Source organism: Polyodon spathula, chromosome 5, assembly GCF_017654505.1.
Source record: "Polyodon spathula isolate WHYD16114869_AA chromosome 5, ASM1765450v1, whole genome shotgun sequence".
NCBI lineage: Eukaryota > Metazoa > Chordata > Actinopteri > Acipenseriformes > Polyodontidae > Polyodon > Polyodon spathula.
In genome coordinates, this window is record NC_054538.1 from 74316836 (window position 1) to 74338696 (window position 21861).

General features: G+C 37.2%; 1 protein-coding gene across 6 annotated transcripts in view; it reads right to left on the bottom strand.

Moving 5' to 3' along the window:
• map3k4 (mitogen-activated protein kinase kinase kinase 4) overlaps positions 1–17149 on the bottom strand; it is a 48962-nt gene extending 31813 nt beyond the window's left edge. For 2 of the 6 annotated variants that reach the window (XM_041251303.1, XM_041251302.1), the window contains exons 1-2: positions 16920–17149; positions 855–1036 (exon numbers count right to left, since the gene is read on the bottom strand). In XM_041251303.1, the coding sequence (XP_041107237.1) occupies positions 855–1036; positions 16920–16942 (205 nt within the window). In that variant the 5' untranslated portion in view covers positions 16943–17149. Of the gene's footprint in view, positions 1–830; positions 1037–16611; positions 16743–16919 lie in introns of those variants that run through there. The other 4 variants (XM_041251304.1, XM_041251305.1, XM_041251307.1 and 1 more) reach the window with 4 other exon arrangements.
• Between the last annotated feature and the right edge of the window lie 4712 nt (positions 17150–21861).

The following is a 21861-nucleotide window of genomic DNA, read 5'->3' on the forward strand; positions in this document are numbered from 1 at the left end:
TGTGCCTTCAGTGCTTTAGCCAAAATGTCTGTCTACATGAGATCATTTCTCTACTTTTTTCGTTTTCTAGGTAAGCCGATGGCCCACTTGCAATTTGAAATGACATTTACTTTAGCAGAAGAAAAAGAAAGATCAAAGACCTACAGAAGCGTGCTACCTCTTCTTAAGAGTGCCCTAAGGGTAGGTTAGATGAGCACCCTGGCACACACTCAATCACTTAAAACCCTGCTGATGTTTGTCCAAACATGTATCTTAGTAAATGCAAATAAATTGTGGATGAATAATTAAACAACGAAAGTACTTGTATTTCAAATAATACTTTTTATACTAAACCCTTACAAAGATTACATACCCTAGGTGTCGACAGTATTTAAGCACAGCACAGCAGTTTTTTGCTAATGTTAACATTAACAATAAAGTTCCTTGAATGGCTGAATACACTGTGATGTCACACTGGTCAATAACACATCTACTCCATTCAAAGCTTAGAACTGTCATTTTCCAATGAACGCCTGTGTGAGACTCGTCAGTGTACCATGCAATTTCTGAGGAGATTAATGTGCCAGCTTTAAATGCCATTTTGCAAAGCTTTATTTATTTATTTATTATTTTCATAACTAGCACTTGGATCACTTTCCAAGATTCTCGTTCCTTTAAGTCTTGCCTTTCAACGTGGTTGAATACACACATTCAAATTGCAACTGAAGCTATTTAAACTAAATACGGATGGGAAACGCAGAACTGCAAGCCTAAGTATTTAAAGTAATAGTAAAGCACTCTGTGTTGCTTGACCTTGAAAGGCTTGTACTGCTTTGTTTAAAATAGCGCACCAGACTTAACACATCATTTCCAACCTCGGTTCGGTGCTCGGCTGACCACTTTCCCTACAATATTCCACTGGTGTTTTCCAGACATGCATTTCATCTGGCGGGCTGTGCATGGTGGGGAGGAGCTGAATTCTTCCACATTCGGGTCGTCTGAAAACTCTTCCACTTCCAAACTCCCTGAAGATGCATCTTCTGATAGGCTGTCCGGCCTGGAATAACAATAAAAAAAATAAATAAAAAAAAAAGACTGACAGACAGACAGATTCGAGCTCGGGAAAATCCACCAGATTAGATGAGAAAGAGTTCTTCAGAACAATTATTAAATTAGATGCAGGAGTAACCCCCCCCCCCCCCTTCCGGTCTCTGCTGATTTGTAAACACCCAACCTTCCTGTAGTTAGTCAGCAGTGTATGGGGGAGGGGGGTGATATAAGTAAAATGGGGAAAGGGAAATTGTGGTATTACAGTAAATGTACTACGGTCTACTTATGACATATAAAAACACAAGTTATAAGAAGTATAATAAAAGACAACAGAGAATGACAGGTAAAGTCAACCCTGTCCACAACTGAAATAAAACAACATGTAAAGACTGCATGCATGAGCTACTTTTTAGCCTCCAGTAGTAAACAGTTTTCCCATTGACGACTGTTGAGCGTTACATTTATATTTTAAAATATTGCGATTTACCGCAAGGGAATGGGGGAGTTCCAAAATACGTGCTTTTTACTGATTAATACTGTAACAATCAGCACAGACTAATCGATCACAAGGTAACGTGAGAGTTCCAAAACGTAAAAAAAATAAAAATAAATAAATAAATTATGCAGGATGTTTATTGGGGGGGGGGGGGACACACTACTGTATATCACTGTACTACTAAGAGATAAAATTATTCAAATAAAAAAGAAGAAAACAAAGCAAATCAATTTACAGCAACATTGACTTCAATCTTTTTCACTCTAAAGAATTACTCATAGAAAAACAGCAACGCGCTGACAGACTAGATCATCGTTCTAACAAGTTTACTGCTTGTATCGCCGGATTGCAATTTAAACAGCACCCCTTTTAATGCAAACATATACACTAATTAATAATTCAAGTCATTTCTATGATAATTCTGCATTTTTACTATTTGTTAAGTGTAATAAGACATCTGTATACAGACAGAATATCTGTAGGCCTATTTTACGAAATCAGCAGCATGTAGTGTAGCAACTAAATCCTCCTTCAGTGAGAGGAAAGCCACCAGTTTTCGTTAAGGAATGCAGAGCTACAAAACACCTGAGCTCGATTTAATCCAGCCCAGGGTTTATCAATGCTAATTACAGCTTTAACAACAGGTAGAGAGAACAGAAATAAATGCAAATCTACAAACCCTTAATTAAAAAGTAACAGTTGCTACCAAATGTCTCTAGTAGTGCACTGCTTTCGTACTAGCCTTTAAAATTGTTGTTTCCCGATGAGTCTACAGAACAATCTAGTGGTTGTGGTATAGAAGGTGGAACTGTGCGGGACTCACAGGTGTGTCTGTGTTATAGCAGAGACCAGCACAATGTATAATGTTTATGTGCATGATGATTTGAATACTTTGCTTCCTATAGTTAACTATTTTATGTACAGTTAAGGATGGGTTGATGTTTTATTTCCGACATGACAGCTGTCTTGTTCCAGTTCTGTTTAAAAACATGTTTGAAATCAAAATGTAAGCTTTTAGGATATTGTTTTTATATGTAGTTGTTGCAAACATTTAAATGCTTGTCATTTTTTGAACAGGTTACATAATAATTGCAAATAGTGCAGACCGCAATGGCATTTATACAGCTTCAGACCTGGTAAACGTGTCAAATAGAATGAAAGCATTTTAGTGCCTAAGATTATAATGTATTTTAATATTTTTAAAAGACATTTAAAGACAGCACAAAGTAGGCTATGTGTTTAGTATGTCATTGCATTTTAATTATGTAACATTTGATTTGCAATGATAATTGCTTTGAATCTTACATTAAATGTATTTTAGACTTGTGTTTCTAATCTCTTCACTTTGTGCTGCTGTGTCTTATTCCTTATGAAACTCACTTGTTCTGCGCATATTTTGATGGTGAAATACACAAAAAATGATGTTTTTGTATATATTTAAATATTGCCCGAAGGCGCCTCCCCCCTCCCTTTCATTTTCAGCACACTAAGTTTGAAATCCATTCCGGCATCTCTGGACAGAAGTGAGACCTAGTATTACTTTATTAAAACATGGTTTTCAGAGTCCTGACTGAATTTCAGGGCAGATGGCCATTTAAACACCTACAAGAAACTCAATGCCCTGAGCCGCAGTACTATCACTTCACAGCAACCGCAACTGCACTTCCTTATGGAAGGGGACACAACGTACACTGTAAAACATGAGTAACAGGTTCTGTACATGTCTCACAGTCACTGTTCTGCCAAAAAGGGTGTGCAGGGCCGTCAGTCTTCCTGCCTGCATTTACATCACTGAAGATCTCACTAGTCATGAGGTTAGACTGAAAACTGTGTTGCTGTGTGGGTGCTGGTTCTCATACGAATGTGAATCGACAACAGATCCAGGGGGGAAAAAAATGAAATAGTAAAACAATAAGCTCAAAGTTTTGTGGGATGCTTACTGTACCTCCCCCAAAGCCAATCTCAGTGCCCACCCATCTTTATCACAAAATGTTACTTAAAACTAGCTTGGCAAATTATATTACATGCACAAATAAGTACCTGGTTCTTTCAGTCATACTGCAAGAACAGCTTTAAACTGAAAACAAACTGACAGTAGAAGTAAGATTATTTGAGCCCAACAGTTAAATTAAATAAGCTGCACTGGATATATTTCCAGTCATGCTGGCAATACTAAAACAATATCACATTTACTTACGTGTAGTACCATGAAGACAGTAATTGACAGGGCCTGAGCCAACTTATAAACACAAGTTTGTTCTCCTCACTCTTTCCCACTTAGGAGTAAACCAACAAAAACATTCCATGGAAAGAAAATATATGTATGTATCAGTGGGTACAAGTTGATAAAGCTTTGCTTATCTTGTGCCACTCCTACAGCAATTAAACTATCAAATCATCTTTTGTTTTTCTCAACTGCTCCATGTTTCTTTTTTTTACCTTAGAAATACTACCAGACTGCATCCCATTCTTTCTCTACCTGCAGCTGAAAAACTGGTTCATGCTTTTGTTTTCTCCAGGATCGATTACTGTAACGCCCTGCTCGCTGGGGTGTCTAATAGCATCCTCACTAAAATTCTAATTTGTTCAAAATTCTGCAGCCAGAATTTTGTTTCGGTCCCACTCAAGAGATCACTCCTGTCTTGGAGGCCTTGCACTGGCTGTCTGTCAGGTTTAGAATTGATTTTAAAATTTTAATGCTGACATATAAGGCTCTTCATGGGCTAGTCTGACTTATCTGTCAGATTTTTTATCTTTTTACACTCCCACTCGCAACCTCCGCTCTGCTAATCTCAGACTGCTGTGTGTCCCGTCTGCGCTCTATGGGTGACAGGGCCTTCTGTTGCTATGCCCCCAAATTATGGAACTCTATTCCACTAGAGATCAGGAACTCAGCTTCTTTGAGTGTTTTTTAAGTACATTTAAAGACTTACTTTTTTAGAAAGGCGTTTTTACAATTTTTATGATGGTTTTATTTTCTTGTGTTTTTTTTATGCATAATCTGTTTATTTATTGCGGTACTATTAATTGTGAAGAGCTCTGAGATGACCGCTTTTAAGGGCGCCACACAAAATAGTTTATTATTATTATTATTATTATTATTATTAATAATATTATATTTGACAGAAGGAAAGCAGCGAAGACGAATTTTTAATACTCAGCAATTCATTTTATTTCACTAGTCAAGAGCAGTGAATCAATGAGACGATTTGCAGCTACAGTACAGTAGTAAATAAAATACAAGTACTGAATATTTCCAACTTTCCAACAGCAGCTTTTTGTGGAGTATATAAACAGATGACCTTTTTAGCTCATGCATCTTTCACCACAGTGAGATAGGAAATTATCATTTTGACATTAGCATCTCTGCTATCAGACTGATAATATCCACAGGCTATTACAGTCTGCACCTCCTACTCTCTCCTTTAATGCATAGTGCACCCACACATTCCCAAATAAAAACAGGTCGACCAGAAGCCAAAACACCATATATGTCTGTATACTAATTATTGGAAAAAACAAACAGAACAGTACTAACTGTTCCCTATCAGCAGAACTGAACATTTTGCTATGACAGAGAAAGAATGAATGTTGGTTATAAATTTCCCTCCTGACCTGTGAAGGCACTGTGTAAAGGGAACATACTACCAACACCCTGTAACGGTATACAGTATACTGTACAGCACTGGATCTTAAACTACCGAAAACTGCAAAAAAAATATATTCGCTGCATTTTTTACGTCCGACGCTTCGCTGTTATTTTTGTATTCAGACTTGCAAGTCAAATACCACAGGCAAGATGGGGGAATGCCTGATTACAGTAGTGCAGAATATCCTGTTGTTTATGATAAGCAGAGCAAGAAACATCTTGACAGAGAATACAATAAACACACTGTTATGACTACAGTTTTTCATTAAATGTCCTGGTGTAACTTCTAGAAAGTGCAGCCCTTGAGATACCCATCCTGTAGCTTTATGCTATGGTTGTGAAGGAGTCACTATTAACAAGGTACCCGAGAGAAATAAAAAAATAAATCAAAATGCATTAAAATTATTGCATTTGGTTGTCATTTCTGTACTTCTAACTTTGTTTAAAAAATGTTTTTGTTGCCAGTAACATTGTTTGAGATTATTTGTTACTAACACAGCAGCCGAACTGACATTCAGAGTCTCAGTCACGCTTCCTTTTTCTTGGCACCTCGAGCTCAGGGTGCCAGTTCCCGCCACACAGACAGACACACACACACACGATATGATAACCTCTTGAATTTCATACCCACACAAATATTGACTTTGTAGGATATGATAGTGTTTTCCGATCTCTAGAAAACGCAGTGAGTAAACGCCATAGTGTGAATAGCCCTTAAGTCTGCTTGTGATGTAGTTGTTTCAGGAACCTCCTGAAAGCTTCCTGCGCCCCACTTTAGTTTAAAAGCCACTGGTGTACAGGCACACTGCAGTGTTACTTACGCCTGTGGTTCCATGCCAGGTGCAGGTGGTGTGCCGGAAAAGTCACATAGCACAATATTGCAGCCATACATCAAAGCAATGGACTCTGTTACTGCAGATCTGATTCAACTGGCATCTCAATGAAATAACAGTATTAGGAATGCTTTAGTTTATACATCAGAGTCAAGTTGTACATCAGATGGTTACCTGAGGTTTAAAAGTACCAGGATCCAAATCAAGAATCATAGTGCAATTAAATTGAATCCTGAATATAATTCTGAACTTCACTGCATGTGTTTACTGTTATAGTAAGATAAAAGTAACAGACTGTTCTATCCTGCTCGCACATACCCAGCTTTTCCTGTATGAACACTTCCTTTAGTGCTCTGACAATATACTGTTCTCCATTTCAATGCTGGTTTTATCCACTACGAAGGCAGCAACAAAGTAACTTTCTAAATATATACTTAATAGGCTTGGCAAACTAGCAAATATTCTCAACAGTGGGAAACAAAAAAGTTAACACATCAGCTTGGAATGAATAAAAAAAAAAAAAAAAAGGATTACGTCATATCTCGGACGTTTGCTGATGAGATGTATGTTAGTAACCTAAAAACACATAAAACTTATTTCAGATTAAATAACGTGATAGTCTGCCAACAACCTTGTGTCTTCATTGCAGAAAAAAAGAGACAATGAAGGGGCTAAGTGTACCAAACTGTACTCAGCACATTTACATGCAGTGTTTAACCGTGTGCACGTATAGCAGGTGATCTGCACAGTACAGGTTTAGACTACATTTCAGATAGACTTGCTTTTTTCCAGCAGGACTAAAAAAAAAACTTAAGCGATGCACTTCTTTTTTTTTGTTTTGTTTTTTGGTACAGTCAGGATGGCCTAGCATGCTTACAAAGGCTGAAAATAATAAGAAAAAAAAATCAATAAATAAGAGTAGATTGGCTCCCAAGTATTTTAATTAAATTCAGAGTACAGCACAATTTGTTTTTTCTCCTTAGATATGAGGATGAAGTAACCAATCACAAGCCAGAAAGTTCTGAAGACACAGACATACTACAGCAGTGTAAAGCTGCAACCAAAAACAGAACTTGCAGCTTGCTAAAAAAAATTTAATAAGCTTTACAGTATACGGTGTTGTCCCTGTTAGGTTTACTACTGCTATAGAATTTACTTAGGTCGGTATGTTAACCACGGCATTGCTGAACACCAGTTTGAGAGAAGGGGGTTGTGGTTTCTTAGTGCGAGTCAAAGCTTTTCTGCAGACTAGGCATGTGTCCTTACACTGTTCAGGGTGGGGGTCATCCATTGTCAGTAGGTGGCAAGCGTGGCTATTATTTTGCTACTTGTGAATAACCCTTTCACTCAGGATTCACACTTTCTGAAGTGTAGGTCACAGCTGGGTTGTGAACTAAAACTCACAGGAGGAGAAAATGAAAAGCTGTAAGAATCAAATTGCGTTTCTGGAGACATAAGGGATCCAATTTCACACTACAATAGCAAGCTAGACTGGTGCAGATACTCTCCACTGTGTGTGTGTGTGTGGGGCGGGGTTGGGGGGGTTGACCATCTTGAAATAAAATAACAGGACCACCTGTTGGCAGTGTGCTATATTCCAGCTTAATTGAAAATATTGCATAAACTTGTAAATCACCTCTGACGGCGCTGCAAAGAGGGCCAACAGGTTTATAATATTTATGCAGGTTTATAAACAACAGCCTTTTTCAGGGGTGTAATTAAACATTTTTTTCAGGATATTGTTTTGTCCAGTCTGACAATCATGAAAACCCTGAACTGAACAAAAGCCACTGGAATACATAATAATATAAAAGCTCCTAAGAAAATAAGAAACACATACAGCCTTGCAAACAGCCAATCAAGACAGAGGAATTCCTCACTCTCTTTTCCGACAGCTGTTTTCTCCTTTATATTAATTGCACACCCATAATCACATGCTTATGAATTGTGCAGCAGTTAAGGGCAATTTAAGCTGTGCAGTGGACATCAAAAGAGTCCATCTGCTTAGAAACACTGCAGCTATATTCTCCTATTCAGATTGTTGTCATTCATTTGCCAATAAAGTTGATCAATGCAGTGGCCATTTGAACATGCATGGGCTAATTTGCTTACTTTGATCACTTTGTAGGAAGATACAACGGGCAGCCAAATAAAACCGGGCAAGCCTGAATATTGTGTGTAGGTTAAATTAGAACTGCAGTCCCAACTTTAACAGGTACATTATTTTATCCAGCCTTGGTGCAAACCATGAACATATCCACAGAGACAGGCATCCTGATTTGCATGTAAAATAGGCAAGCATTTCACTTACAGTAACTGACAATTCCATACAACTATAGCCTGCTCCGTGCAGGGCTCTACGTTTAGATTTTTAACTACTGGTCCCATGGGCCACTGAGTTAGTGTTTATACTGGCGTGGATCCAATTTTATCTGGCCCAATACATTTGTATATTTTTTCAAGATGGTTTTTATTTTCAGTATGTTTCTAACCTTGTACGGTAACCAAAGAGAGCCCACGTCTCAAAAGAAAGTGGCTAATCAAAGCCTTTCAATACTTCAGCCATTTAACATGCACACATTTGTGTGCTTGTCAGAAAATACTGTATTCAAGATTTGAAAATGAATGTGTACAAACGATACTCATTTTTTCACAAGCAAACCCGCAACCAAGCTGTTACCATATGGTCACAGCAACGCTAAAACTGAATTGTAATAATCCTAATTAGGGATGGGTCAGTGTAATTAAATACATGATTACACGAAAATAAAAAATAAAAAATATTCAAGTAGCATATTGCAGTACACAAAAAACCCTTATACATTAGCTACTAGTAGAAGCAAACACGTCTTATTTTTCTAATGCTGACGCTTAACACGTGTTATGTCAGTCTTAAACCTGTTGTTATTGGCAGATTAAACGTAAGGACCCTAATTAATTACGCAATGCTTGTAATAGCAACATTCTACAGTAATCGTATTCTGTTTGAAAATGTTTTTATGTTTAAAAAAATGTTATTGCCTTGTTTTTAGCTAATGTTAACAGATCCCTGCTTGAGTTCCGCTGTAATGACTGTACACAGCAGCTTCTGCAGCTGTTGCTAGCCAGTCCTAAAACAGCTTCTGGGAGCATGGCACCAGCGAACTTTGAATGTGTATACTGAAATAAAATAATGTATATAGCAAGTGCTAAAAGAAGTAATCCAAACTTGGGTAACATAGATAGGTAATTAAACGATATGATGAATATTAAAAAAAAAAAAGAATGTTAAGCAGAATAATGCAGTGACTAATAAGAAAAGGCAAGATACTTGGAGTTGAAAAGAAGTTAGTTTTTAACTCTGGACTGCAGTTCAATGTAAAACATCTACTGTTGACTTTCTGTGAATGGATGGAGTAACGTCAACATTTGCACTGACCACTAAAAGTACAACCAGGTATCCTTGTTTTACAGGTTATTGAATAAACAAAGTAACTTGACTTAGATTCACCTGATGTCAGTACTTGATGGCTAGTGGTAATTAGTAATGTTGGAATGTACTTTCTATTGTTTTGGCCAGGTTACAATATTTATATTATTAAGAACATAAATATTATTAAGAAAGAAATAATAAATATTTTATAAATAGTATTTGTTAGAATTAAACAGCTGTAGAATATGTAGGTTGCTATATCCACTACAGCAATTATTGTGTGGTTTGCACAATATTATGCTACTGTTGCTTTAATTGGAAGAGCTACGTGCTGTGACGTTGCTGCTGCTCATGGAGTTTTGCATTTTAACAGTAAACAAAAGGAAAAACTTGTGCCTAAGGAAATAGGATATTGAACAAAGAAATCTCATCTTGGACATTGTTTGCACACTTTGTGAACCCGGCTAAACTTTACCGGCTTACACTGTTGTGCTCTTTGCCTTTTATTCTTGGTAGCGTAAGGGACCAGAGTTTGGGTAATCGAACACACAAAAATGTTGCACCCTGTGTATTCAAATAGGAAACTACCATTTCCATCCCTAATCCTAATAGTAAACACTATTAAAACAATATTCATAATACAAAATAATAACAATCCTTCTCAGAGCGTTGTCTCTTGTGTAGCTTCTCCCAAGTCAGCGCCAGTCTTGCTGAGAGATACCAGCGAGTCCTGGAAAGATTGTGAACGGCATTTTTGACCTGAAAGCATCGGATCCCAAATCAAAAAGATAGAGAATTTGATTGCGTATCTGGGTATCCAATGGGACTTTATAATGTTGAATTTATAACAAATAAATCTGCTTTTTATCAGCAAGTCTGGGAAACTGACGCCAAACAAGGCAGAATGTTACTTTTTTTTCATTGTCATAATGAAGTCTCCACATAAATGTTTGTCTTCATTTTTTTTCATAATTACTTCCTGTATGATTTATTGATTTCAGCACTTTCATTTGGGCTTATTGGTTGCTTAGTTGTAGAAAACCTGATTTATAAAAGATATGCCACATTACGGGAACAAGTACCAACACAGCACTTCGGCAAGCAGTCTCAGATTCTGACTGTACAACAAATATGACAAATATTAGGATTAGTTCGTAGTTATGTTTTTAAAAAATGCTTTGTAAATTAATTTTCAGCTTTTTTGCACACTGGCCCATTTTCCTGGATTCATGAAAAGGAAGTCATGTGCACTTTTATATATATATATATATATATATATATATATATATATATATATATATATATATATATATATATATATTATACTAGTTAAATGTAACCGGCCCAGTCGGGCCTGTGGTGCTTCATAACTACCGGCCAAACTGCGATCTCTACCGGTCCCTGGCTGCCAGGACATGGTTAATGTCAAATCCTGCCGTGCAAAAAAATAATACAAAACACATTTACTGTTTGCGCATCCCTACAAGTACCAGGATCTCACAGTTGCAGTTTCTTTTTTCCCCAGAATGATTTATCTATCATTTGCCATAACTTATTAAACACTTCGAAGCCTCTGTATTCACTAAAGGGCTAATTCATACACAATGCTTTGAACAAAGAAATAACACAGTCAGAAGCACTTACAGGCTGATCAAGCTTTCAAAATGTATCAATATTAAAGTTGGTCAATGAGAAATACTTCTTGTTATCGTTAATTTAAGGTCACAGCAACTTGTTATTGTAAAGATTCAGGAGGCCTGGAGTTTTGAAACTGCAGTCATGTCTCCATGATGGTACAACAAGGGGTCCAGAAACATCTACATTTTAAATCCTGCAGTTTGATTTATAATGCCAAGCTGGAAAGGCTCTGTCTTTATTTCTATGTTTATTTGTCTGTAAGCCTGGCCAGGTATCAAGACCATTCTAAAACCACACGATATGCTGAAACACTTTCAGTCCGAGTTGCTGCTTCCTTCCTCACGTTCTGACTGTTCTGACCAGCTCCCAAGACGACTTACCACAGCTTGCCCGACTTCCGAACAATACCCACAAAGAGAATACACCACTCAACTTAGCCCCAGTGTCAGACATACTGGAGGGGCCCTGATCTACAATACAATAAGATACAAAACAGGGCACACAATTACCCCTGCAGTTTCTATGAAACTGGAGCAAAAGCATTTTCCTTACATAAGTCCTACCTACATACTGTCAACCGCATTGCAAAATATAGTGATTTCCATAGGGTCACAGGGATAAATCCAATGCAGACAAACGTCTGACGATATTTATTGGCTCTTTGACTTGAATGGGAAACTGACAGTGGTGCTCTACTTTGTCTAATTTCTGAATGTTTCTTTATTTGGGGACATCTGCATTAATACAATGGGGATAATTAAGCAATAACACAGAGCATTAGACCCCCTTCAAAATGTACGGAGAGAGCCAAAAAGCTTGACCCACTACACTGTGTTTAAAATAGTTTACAACTACATATACAGTAGTAGAAGCAAAACAAGTCTTTGTTGACTGCTTTGAAGAGGCACCAGAAAACACTTCATTGATTCACCAGATGTCAAAAATCATGTAAACTAGCAATGGGTTCCTAGGCTGCAGAAAATATGAGAAGCAACTGTAGGGTTAAGGCTACACTGCACTGTAAGGGATAATATACGAAATCAAAATAAGATTACACCAAGACTCCCTTTCATTCCTTCTTTAAGGTGTTAAAATGTCAAACAATGCACCGGAAAGAAACACAGTGAAACAGAGCTTGCACTGCTATCCACTTGCACAGCCCTGCCAAATTATTTCCCTGACTGGCACATCTCTACCTAACTGCAGCACGACAATGGTGAGCTGTTTGCAGATGCTACCGCCTTGCAAAATACATGGATATATTAAACAAAAACAAAACAAAAAGTCAGAAACAAACGTAGTCTAAAAATTCCCTCTGGCAAACGGAACTGTCTTTCAATCAATGTAAAATCAAGGGGAGATGAGTTACAACAAACAGACTACGAGATATGTGTTTAAATTGGTGTTTCTGATGCATCCAAAACTGGAGTAAACAGAATGTTTAAAAGTTAAATAATTCTGAGCATTTATTTCGACCTAGAGTATGTGCTTTAAGGACCCATATTCAAAGATCAGCAAAAATTTGGTGAAAATCCAGATTAAGACATTTAGATATTGTCAGTGTTGAGATTAACTCTCATTTGATAATGTTGAAAAGAATTCTGGATTTTTTTTTTTTTTTTTTTTTAAATGCTTGAATTCTTGTCCAACAACCTTCACTATCTGAAACTTTTAAAAGCAGTCAAGCAGGTAACTTGGAAAACACAACAGCAGGCAATGGAAGCCAGACAGAACGACTTGTGTTGGTTATTAGCTATAGCTATGGCTTCTTATTTTCTGTTTTAACCGATAAAACACCCCCAATACAAAAAAAATTAAAATCGTTGGTTAGCCAATAAACACTGGAAAAACAGTGGAAATGGTTAATCAATTCACATTGACTTTACCCTTTTCCCATTAAAAAATAAAACCTACTACAAAAATAATAAGAAATACATTTCCCAGTGCTGCTGGGCAATGTCCCCGCCTTCCTGACTTGCATCGATCATTGATTCGTTCTGAATATGTTAAATCCGCCCCAACTACTGAGTGACAGCACATTCCTACGTTTCTATTGGAGACTCCGCTGGTGAGATTTAAAACATGGTAACAACCAGGATCAGGGATCAACTGGGATTTAAAGCTGTATTACAGTTAAGATACGGAGGATTTAAATTAGAATTGTGTTGAAATGTACAAGAATGCCTACACACAAAAACCCCAGAAGAATGTGCCTGTGAACAGAGGGATTTCGTTGTAGAAGACAGCAAAGGAAAGACGGTACAACTTAGTGCAAGTATTGTCGAGTTACTACTACACGTATTTTGAAAGAAAAACACTCAAGCACTTTGGAAAGTAACCGAAAAAACAAATTTCATACAGTATCAAAAACGAAAGCCCTGAAAAAAGTTATTTACATAAAACTCATATATATATATATATATATATATATATATATATATATACTTATATTGAAAATACTTATTTGGTCAAGTTAGACTTCTCTTTTTGGTTGTTTAGTGTTGACAGGTTAAAATGAAAATACATGTCTCCTATAACGTGATTCTTTCAAAGCTCCACATTTGAGATGTGCATAGAAAATGTTAGTGTATTAAGTACATTTATGGCATTATGACCCCGTTCACACTTACTGAGCCGGCCTTGCGCTGTCTATGGGCCTGCTGAGGTTTTAGGGGGCCTAAGTGCGTTCACATATGTGGCTGAAAAGGAACCCTGAACTGTGGTGAAGTACTTGTCGGGAATGTAAACAGTGACGTAAACACAGCATTCCCAGAAGTCGACATAAGAGATTGAGCTGGGAATTTGCAGGTGTAAATATGGCAGTCTTATTTTTTGCAACACTGTTGGTTCAGTACTTACTGCATACGATACTATAAAGGCGTGTGTTGACAGTGCAGTCGGTTACTGTGGAAAGAAGCGCTCATATTGGCTCATGCGTAAATGCAGCAAACAAGGACGTGTACATTACATTAATCACAATACAGATTATTATATTAATGGTGACTGAATATGCAATATCATATGCATTATTTATCAATATTGAGACTTACAATGAAAGCTCTACGATGAAGAAATACTTACCATTCATGACTGACCCATCATCACAGTCAAAAGTGTCTGTGTATTCAGTGCATTCCCCATTGCTATTTTCCGGGCTGGAGATCGCCGTAGGTTCCATAAAATCCAAGATCGTGGTGGGTTATCTCTGGCCTGCTGCTCAGTATTGCCCACTCAAAAGGGATAGCCCCTTGCACCACAGAGATAACACGGACATAACGGAGATTGCTGCTTCTGCATCCAGCGCTCAAAGACTATTACGGACATTTGCAGAGCTTTTTGAGATGTTATAGTAATAAAATAATGACTTGGATCACATTATTGAGGAGTTTAGTGATAAAACGAGTGATCGGGAGAGGATTTATCAGTATCTATAATGAGGTATGTGAAAAATACAGCGAACAAGGGCTGGGGCTTGGCTGGAGATGCAGGACTGTCCTTTTGCAATTCAATACCTTTTAAACCTGTTTTAAAAAAAAAAAAATTAAAACAGCGCGTGTAAAATTAAACTGGGCCTGACGCACCTCACAAGCGCTGAATAAATGGACCGCTAAGGGTTAATTTCTGCATCGTCCCAGCTGCTACCTCTTAAAACCGATATTGTCTGATCTACTACGCTCAACCTGGTAGGGGAGTGGTTTGGGCTACGTCACTGCATTGACGCGTTAAGGCCGGCCCAGGGCCTGCGTTGGGTTCACACATAAAGATAGGCCGGCCCTGAGGCGGCATTGAGTACTTTAGACCTCATCAAAAAGTTGGTCTAAATTTCACCCGGCCCTGGGCCTCCTTAACCGCAAGTGTGAACGGGGTCTATTCCACAAGCTGGAACCCCTTGAATGTGCATTATTTGATAAAAACTGAACTGCATGTGACAGGTGTGCCTACTTAATAGAATCAGGAGGCTACAACATGTTACAATTGAACTTGATTTATCTCGGTAAGGAAATGGGCAAACTCAACCTAGAAACCCTTAATGACAAATAAAATAGAAGAAAAAGAGATCTGTTTTCTTACCAGCTTACAAATGTTTGGATGAAGAATGAATTTAGGAAGACTTTTACCAGTATAAAATGGTCGTAACATCTCACACCCCCAAATTTGAGCTTATAGTTCTATTGGTCAGCAAAATGCATATCCGTGGACGGAAACCCGAATTATAATCGTTACAATGTTAGAGTTTGCACACATTAATTCTAAAATAGAATTGATGTCAATAACCGGTTGTATGACATAGTTCTCAAACAAGTTTTTATCAAGAGCACGTAACAAAACACACACCGTCAGCGACGCTTTTAATTAATATTAAAATTATATATAATATTATATATATAGAATATATATATATATTCTGCGAATATTAAATTATTATATAATATATATATATATATATATATATATATATATATATATATGCTACGGCATGTAAAATATATGGTCTCGAAGGTCCTTTATGACCAAGCTTCCAGGAAAAACTTCGATGTTTTTATTTTTTAGAAACAGTTTTTTAATAATAATAATAATAATAATAATAATAATAATAATAATAATAATAATAATGTTTGTTTGCTGATACAGTTATTTAAGAATGTCGTCCACATGCACCCACAATGCTAAATAACAATATTGCAGTATTCAAAAACGTTACAAATCTCACAGCATCCCTTTTAAACCAAACATTATGCAAGGATTGCGCCTTTTGCTTTTTTATCACTTGGCAAAACTCCAAAATGTGCGCAATTTGTATTTCTTAATCTTGCACCGAATAAACAAAAAAGTCTGTCTGCTACGAGACTTCGAGTGAACTGATAATCTGTTGCTGCTGTACATGTAACTACAGCACATGTCAGTACACAGTGCCACACCAAGTCAGAGTCGAATCTTAATAATGGACTGTTGCACTTGTTTACGGAGTTTTTGCAAACCTGCATGGGGAACACATCTCCAAAAGGCCTGTGTGTAAATATGCATTTACAATTGAAAAAGCAAAACGATTAAACAGAACGCACATTTGCAGTAGAACATGTCATTCGCCTATTTTAGGGAATGGTTGCAAGGCTGAAAAATAAACTAGGCGATTTTTTGTAGCCGCTATACTCACGTCAACTGTCCATGGAATTCATAACAATGCTTCTGCTGTAAATATCTTGCTCGTTATGTAGAAGCAAGGCAATCATAAGCGATAGCAAACACCCGAGCCTACTTCAAAATTGACTAAATCACAATTAAGTGTAGACGTTATATTTTTATTCAAAATAGTCCAATTATATATATATATATATATATATATATATATATATATATATATATATCACGTGTTTAAATATTATATAAAAAACAAAGTTTGTTTTGCACACTTATTTTATTTTTTTTTTTGGATTTAAAAAAAAAAAAAAAAAAAAAGTCACTTGTGGTGTGCAGGCAATTGTCCAGTTGTGCAATGTTGCCCGCACACGTCGTACAAGATGCAGTTTATAATCCAACTGCAGTTTGCAATTACCTCAGTCTTAACCCCAGAGCATTTTCAAAGCTTCTTGTTTTTCACTGATCACCAAGAAATCCATGCACATTCTTGCATAACATGAAAAAAAAAAAAAAACTTTGCGACTCTCAGACCCTGTACAACAGGCACTAAGGATGCAGCTGCAAGCTACTCACTATTTGACAGGAAGGCAGCTGCAAACTGGTACGCAGGCGCAGTTACAAGTCTCTCGAATGGAAAGGGTAAGATCACAATCTGGCACCTCGCCGGTCTGTTTGTGTAGTTTAATGCTTTTTAACCGCTGCAATTTCTTCAGATTTGCTTACCTGCTGATCTCGCTAGGCTCCATGTTGGGTGCGAATGTTGGTGTTTTTCTATCTGTGCATGGGCCCCATCATGGCTGGTCGAAGTTGGACGTTTGCACTTTTTTCAGGAGTTGCTAAATTTGTCTCTCGAGCTCCCCTAAGTCTCTATTCCCCTGCAGAGCCCAGGCAGCACTCTGTATATGCAGCGTCCATCTTGGTAGCAATCACTGAAGGAGTGAGAGAGATCATCGCTACGGCAACCCGCGCGATACATCACAGAACCGCCCGTCACGACTGCATGAACTAGTGACACCATAGGCGTAATTCCACGGCAGACCCTTGCACCCCACCCCTGTTCACATAACTGAACTAGCAGCTTTAGAACTAGTATATTCTATTATAGGAAATCAACTAGCTGCTAGCACCACAATTTACGTGTGAGCAAAGACATTTAAGAAGTTTCTCTCTGCTGGACAGTCATTCATTCAGATAGAGAAATATTCTATATGAGTGTCAAATGTATTATTATTATTATTATTATTATTATTATTATTATTATTATTATTATTGAATAATAATAATATTATAAATGACTACATAAATGTTTTCATGATTTATTGTCTTTGTAGGCTACGGCACTATATATTTATTCAGAGGTACCCTGGTCCGAGCACCCTAATGAGTGAAGGTAGCACACTCTTTTAAAATGCATTGTCATTTCCTTTTTTGTAGTGTTACTGCTACAATTGACACCGAAAAAGTACCTAAAATGAGATAACATTTCAGATGTATTATTTTACATAGTTTAAATGCATGAAAACACAATAATAAGCCTGCTGATTCTTGCTTAATGCAGATTCCGTACCAGTACGTAGGCTACAAAATATCAGTGAAATGCATTTATATAAACTCGTATCATGTTCATTTATGAGCAGCAGGTCTAGTTTTGTCAGACCAACTGCTGTTTAGGGGGGGGTCAATGTTTGGGGTAAAGCATTGTCAGTTGGTGTCTTGGCAATTTTCTTTGTGTAGCGTGCACGGGGGAAGACAACAGCAGGGCTGGTAGGTGATGACCATCCACTCCATTACAAAGACATATCCTGTATAGGATATATATATATATATATATAATATATATATATATAGTATATATATATATATATATATATTCGTGTCCAAAGATCCAACTGCCCTACGTTTCGATATGTTTCATTTCATCCCTTTTTGCATTTGAAGTGAGTGGGATACTTGAAGGTTTATTTCAGACAGTGCGTGATTGACACTGGTAATTGAGTTGAAGGTTGTGTCGAGTTCACAGGGCTCCGGTTTGCAAGGAGCCTCGCAGCTGGCCAATAACATTAGTAGAAGCCAAATGCATATTCATGAGTATAAATCAAAACACAACCAAACAGCCAATCTAATCGACTGTTCAGCCAAAAAGCTTGAGCTGCAACCCTCATTGGTTATGATGTGCTTACGCAGCTAAACTCTCTCCATCTTGTCAACCTGCTTAAGCTAATTGTACTGTTGAATGTGATTTTATAATTGTCACACCAAACTGTGCGTACGCAAGCATTCGTCTTCTCGGTATTTGGATAATGATCTTTTTGTTAGATTAGGCTTAAAACTAAGGATCGTGTCTACAACAAATAGTCTGGAATTCCTACACGTTTTATGTTCTTTTATATTGAATTTGAATGTTGCAAAGAAAAAGATACTTATTTGCACTGCACAAAACCACACAGGTCTTACACATTTAGAACCTCATACTCAAAATTAACAGTATCTTATTCAAAAAAAAAAAAACAGTTAACTAAACTTTGCATTTAAATAAACAACATATAATAATGTTCTCATGTCTTTTTTCTTAAGTCTGAAAGAAAAACTTGTCGGGTGGGCTCCGAGGGGTTTGGGGGTGAGCACAGACAGGTGCCCTGTCATTTTTCATGTCTGCCCTTACGTGAAAAAAAATATATATGTCAAAATATATTGGCATACAATATATTGTCATTTTAGTTATGAGGTTTTTACCTCTCTTAAATGCCTATTTGTTCTTGTTTTACGCACTTGTATGACAACCAAGCACTTACCAAACATATTAAAATAATAAAAAAATTATATAACATAGTGTTTTATATATTGTGCAATATAATGAATAATATATTGGTATATATTGTAGAATACGTTTTGTAGCTTTCAATATATTACATTATATTTCTGAATATATGTAATTATTATTATTATTATTATTATTATTATTATTATTATTATTATTATTATTCGTAAGTGAAGACCCACAAGCATCTACACAATCTCAAAACATCAGATTCCATAGCTGAAAAAAACAAAACCAAATAACAAAAATCTACGTCCACGCCACCAGCCCTTCGCAATAAACAACAAAATATTCTAGTCCAATGAGCGCTCTTTTGTTTTGTAGTTGAAAGCAAGGTACACTTGTGTTAATGGCATGAAGGGAATATTCTGTTTACCATGTAAGCGCAGAATGTGAAAGGACTAAGAGAATTCCGCCTGCATGTATACAGAGCATTCAGAATATTCTAGTATTCCTAATAATATTATGAATACTTGTGCCATGTAAACATACTGACTGTTGCTGAGAGATACTTTTCTAAACATTAAAACATACAGCAGAAGTACAGTGTGTAAAGAAAGACTACCAGGAGTAGCTTTGTTGAATAAGAGCAAGCACAAGCAAGAAAAGAGTGCGGACAAGACTGTGGATGATTTTGCTAACTAATGTTTGGTAAGTGTATGTACTAACTCAGTATTCTGCAGTTACATGTCAGTAAAGAGCGGTAAACTGGGACCAAATTGATTTTGCTGTGTAAGCCACTGGGTGCCTGTATCCTGTATACATTTCACACTGCAAGGAACAGCTCCTTATTGGAAGAAAGCTTATATTGCTCCTGACCTCATCTGTTTGACTGATCTCTATTTTCAGGTCTTGACTAAGGCTCCGTGGTCGCTTTAGGCAGCTGGAACACTGACTGACAGATTGACAGCGCTTTGGAAAGCATGGTGAAAGATTCACACTGAAATACACTGAATACAAGTGTCTGTGATATTACATGAAATTAACAGAGGAAGTGCTTTAGTTGCCCTGCTTGTAACAATCAACAACAAGTTAATCTCCAGACTGAAAAATAACCTGCATGATTATGAAATAAGACGTATTATTTACCGACCATGCACATTAGTCATGAGCCATACGTTCCAATTCTATGCTACAGTAAAACAATGTAAGAGGCACTTCTATTGCTGACTGAATCATATGCCTGCACCAGCATAGCAGGACTGCCTAGATAATAAGCCACCTTCGTATCAGACAAAAAGAACATGCAGATCACTTCAGTGAGAACTGCTACCCACGTAAGCAATGGACACTGACACACATTGTTTTACTTAGTCAAAGAAAACACATTTGTTTACAGAGATGTATTTCTTCCTCCAGTGATAATGCCCGGGAACTGATGTATGCATGCATTTAGCAAGGACACAGGAAGTCTACAAACAGGATTACTATTGATATGCAGCAGTGTCATCAACTTGTGTATGCAGATCGCAGAAATAGTATTTTTTTCCCTTTATTTCAATTTTCATTATGCTTCCCTGAGCTACAGTACGGCAGAGCGTGGGGCTGGCATTGATGTGGAATGCATGTAGCCTTTTAGCTCAGTGATTGACAGAGAGGGAGATTGTGTTCCTACAGCTTAAACTACTTTTAGGGTATGCAAACAGACTGGACACTCAACAACATTTCTAATAAGTGCACAAAAGGAGAAGCTATGGAAGTATGTAACACTTATCCAAGAATGATACATTAGTGTGCAATCAAACCTGATTGACAAGGCTGCTTTAGTGTGCTTTATATAGAGATTCTGATTAAATAAACGCTAATTAGAGTAAATCGTTTTTAAAAATGTATTCTTTACACACTGCTTTCTCAACGGTTTGCTATATGGTTGTTGTTTCATTGGCCTAACTGTTTGAATATAGAATCAAGACTCACTGAAAAAGCTCTGCTTAATTGAAACAATAGTTTTTTTCAGCCTTCTCAGAATGAAAAGGAAACAGAGGTCATAACATCTGTGTACACATCATCACATCATTTTAACTATACCACCATTAAAATTTGAATTACAGACTATAAAGTCATGTCTGTTTCTTTTTACAGACTCCTCAACTATAAAGCACAGGCTTTGGGGGAAAAAAAACCCACCAGTTTCCCATTTTTAAAATGACATTATCCTTCTAGAATTTCTAAATAGTTTCGGATTAGTGGTGTGTGTTTCTACGTGCTTGAAGGCATTAACCCGCACTATAACTGAGAAGTCATATTTATGGGTTTAGCATCTTAGCAACAGCAAAACACAACCCTAAAGGCTATTGGCTATAACATCAGCTAACATTCTAGATGTTGCCTTGATTCCAGCCCAAAAAGAAAACTGTTTACACCCTAATGACTGTGCTGGTTCAAAAACACAGCGTGGCATGCTATTAAGTTATGACAGTAGACCTACACAGGTAGCTCATTCAAAACAACACTAGTCACCAGTTTATTTAAGGGTGTTGGTGCCATGTGACAGAGAAAGAATGAATCTTGGTCATAAAACCCCCTCCCGACTTGTAAGGGTCTAGGCCATCTAGAAAGAGGGCAGAGCCACAGTACACCAAGTCATCGCCCCCAACAGGAGGCGATGTGGCAGTCGTGGATTGGAGGAAAAGCGATTGCACTCGCTAACCAAGAGGGTGTAGCTGAAGGTACAAAAGGGGATGTGGCAAAGCAAACTGTTCCTTTGTTCTGGTTGAGAAAGAACCGCTGATTGACTAACGTAACCGTGAGTGTTTTATGTTTGTTTGGTTGTCGTTGTTAGATGGCTAACATGATCCGAGAGCTGTCGCTAAAGGCCAGCACCAAACCCTGCACTACTACTCACTA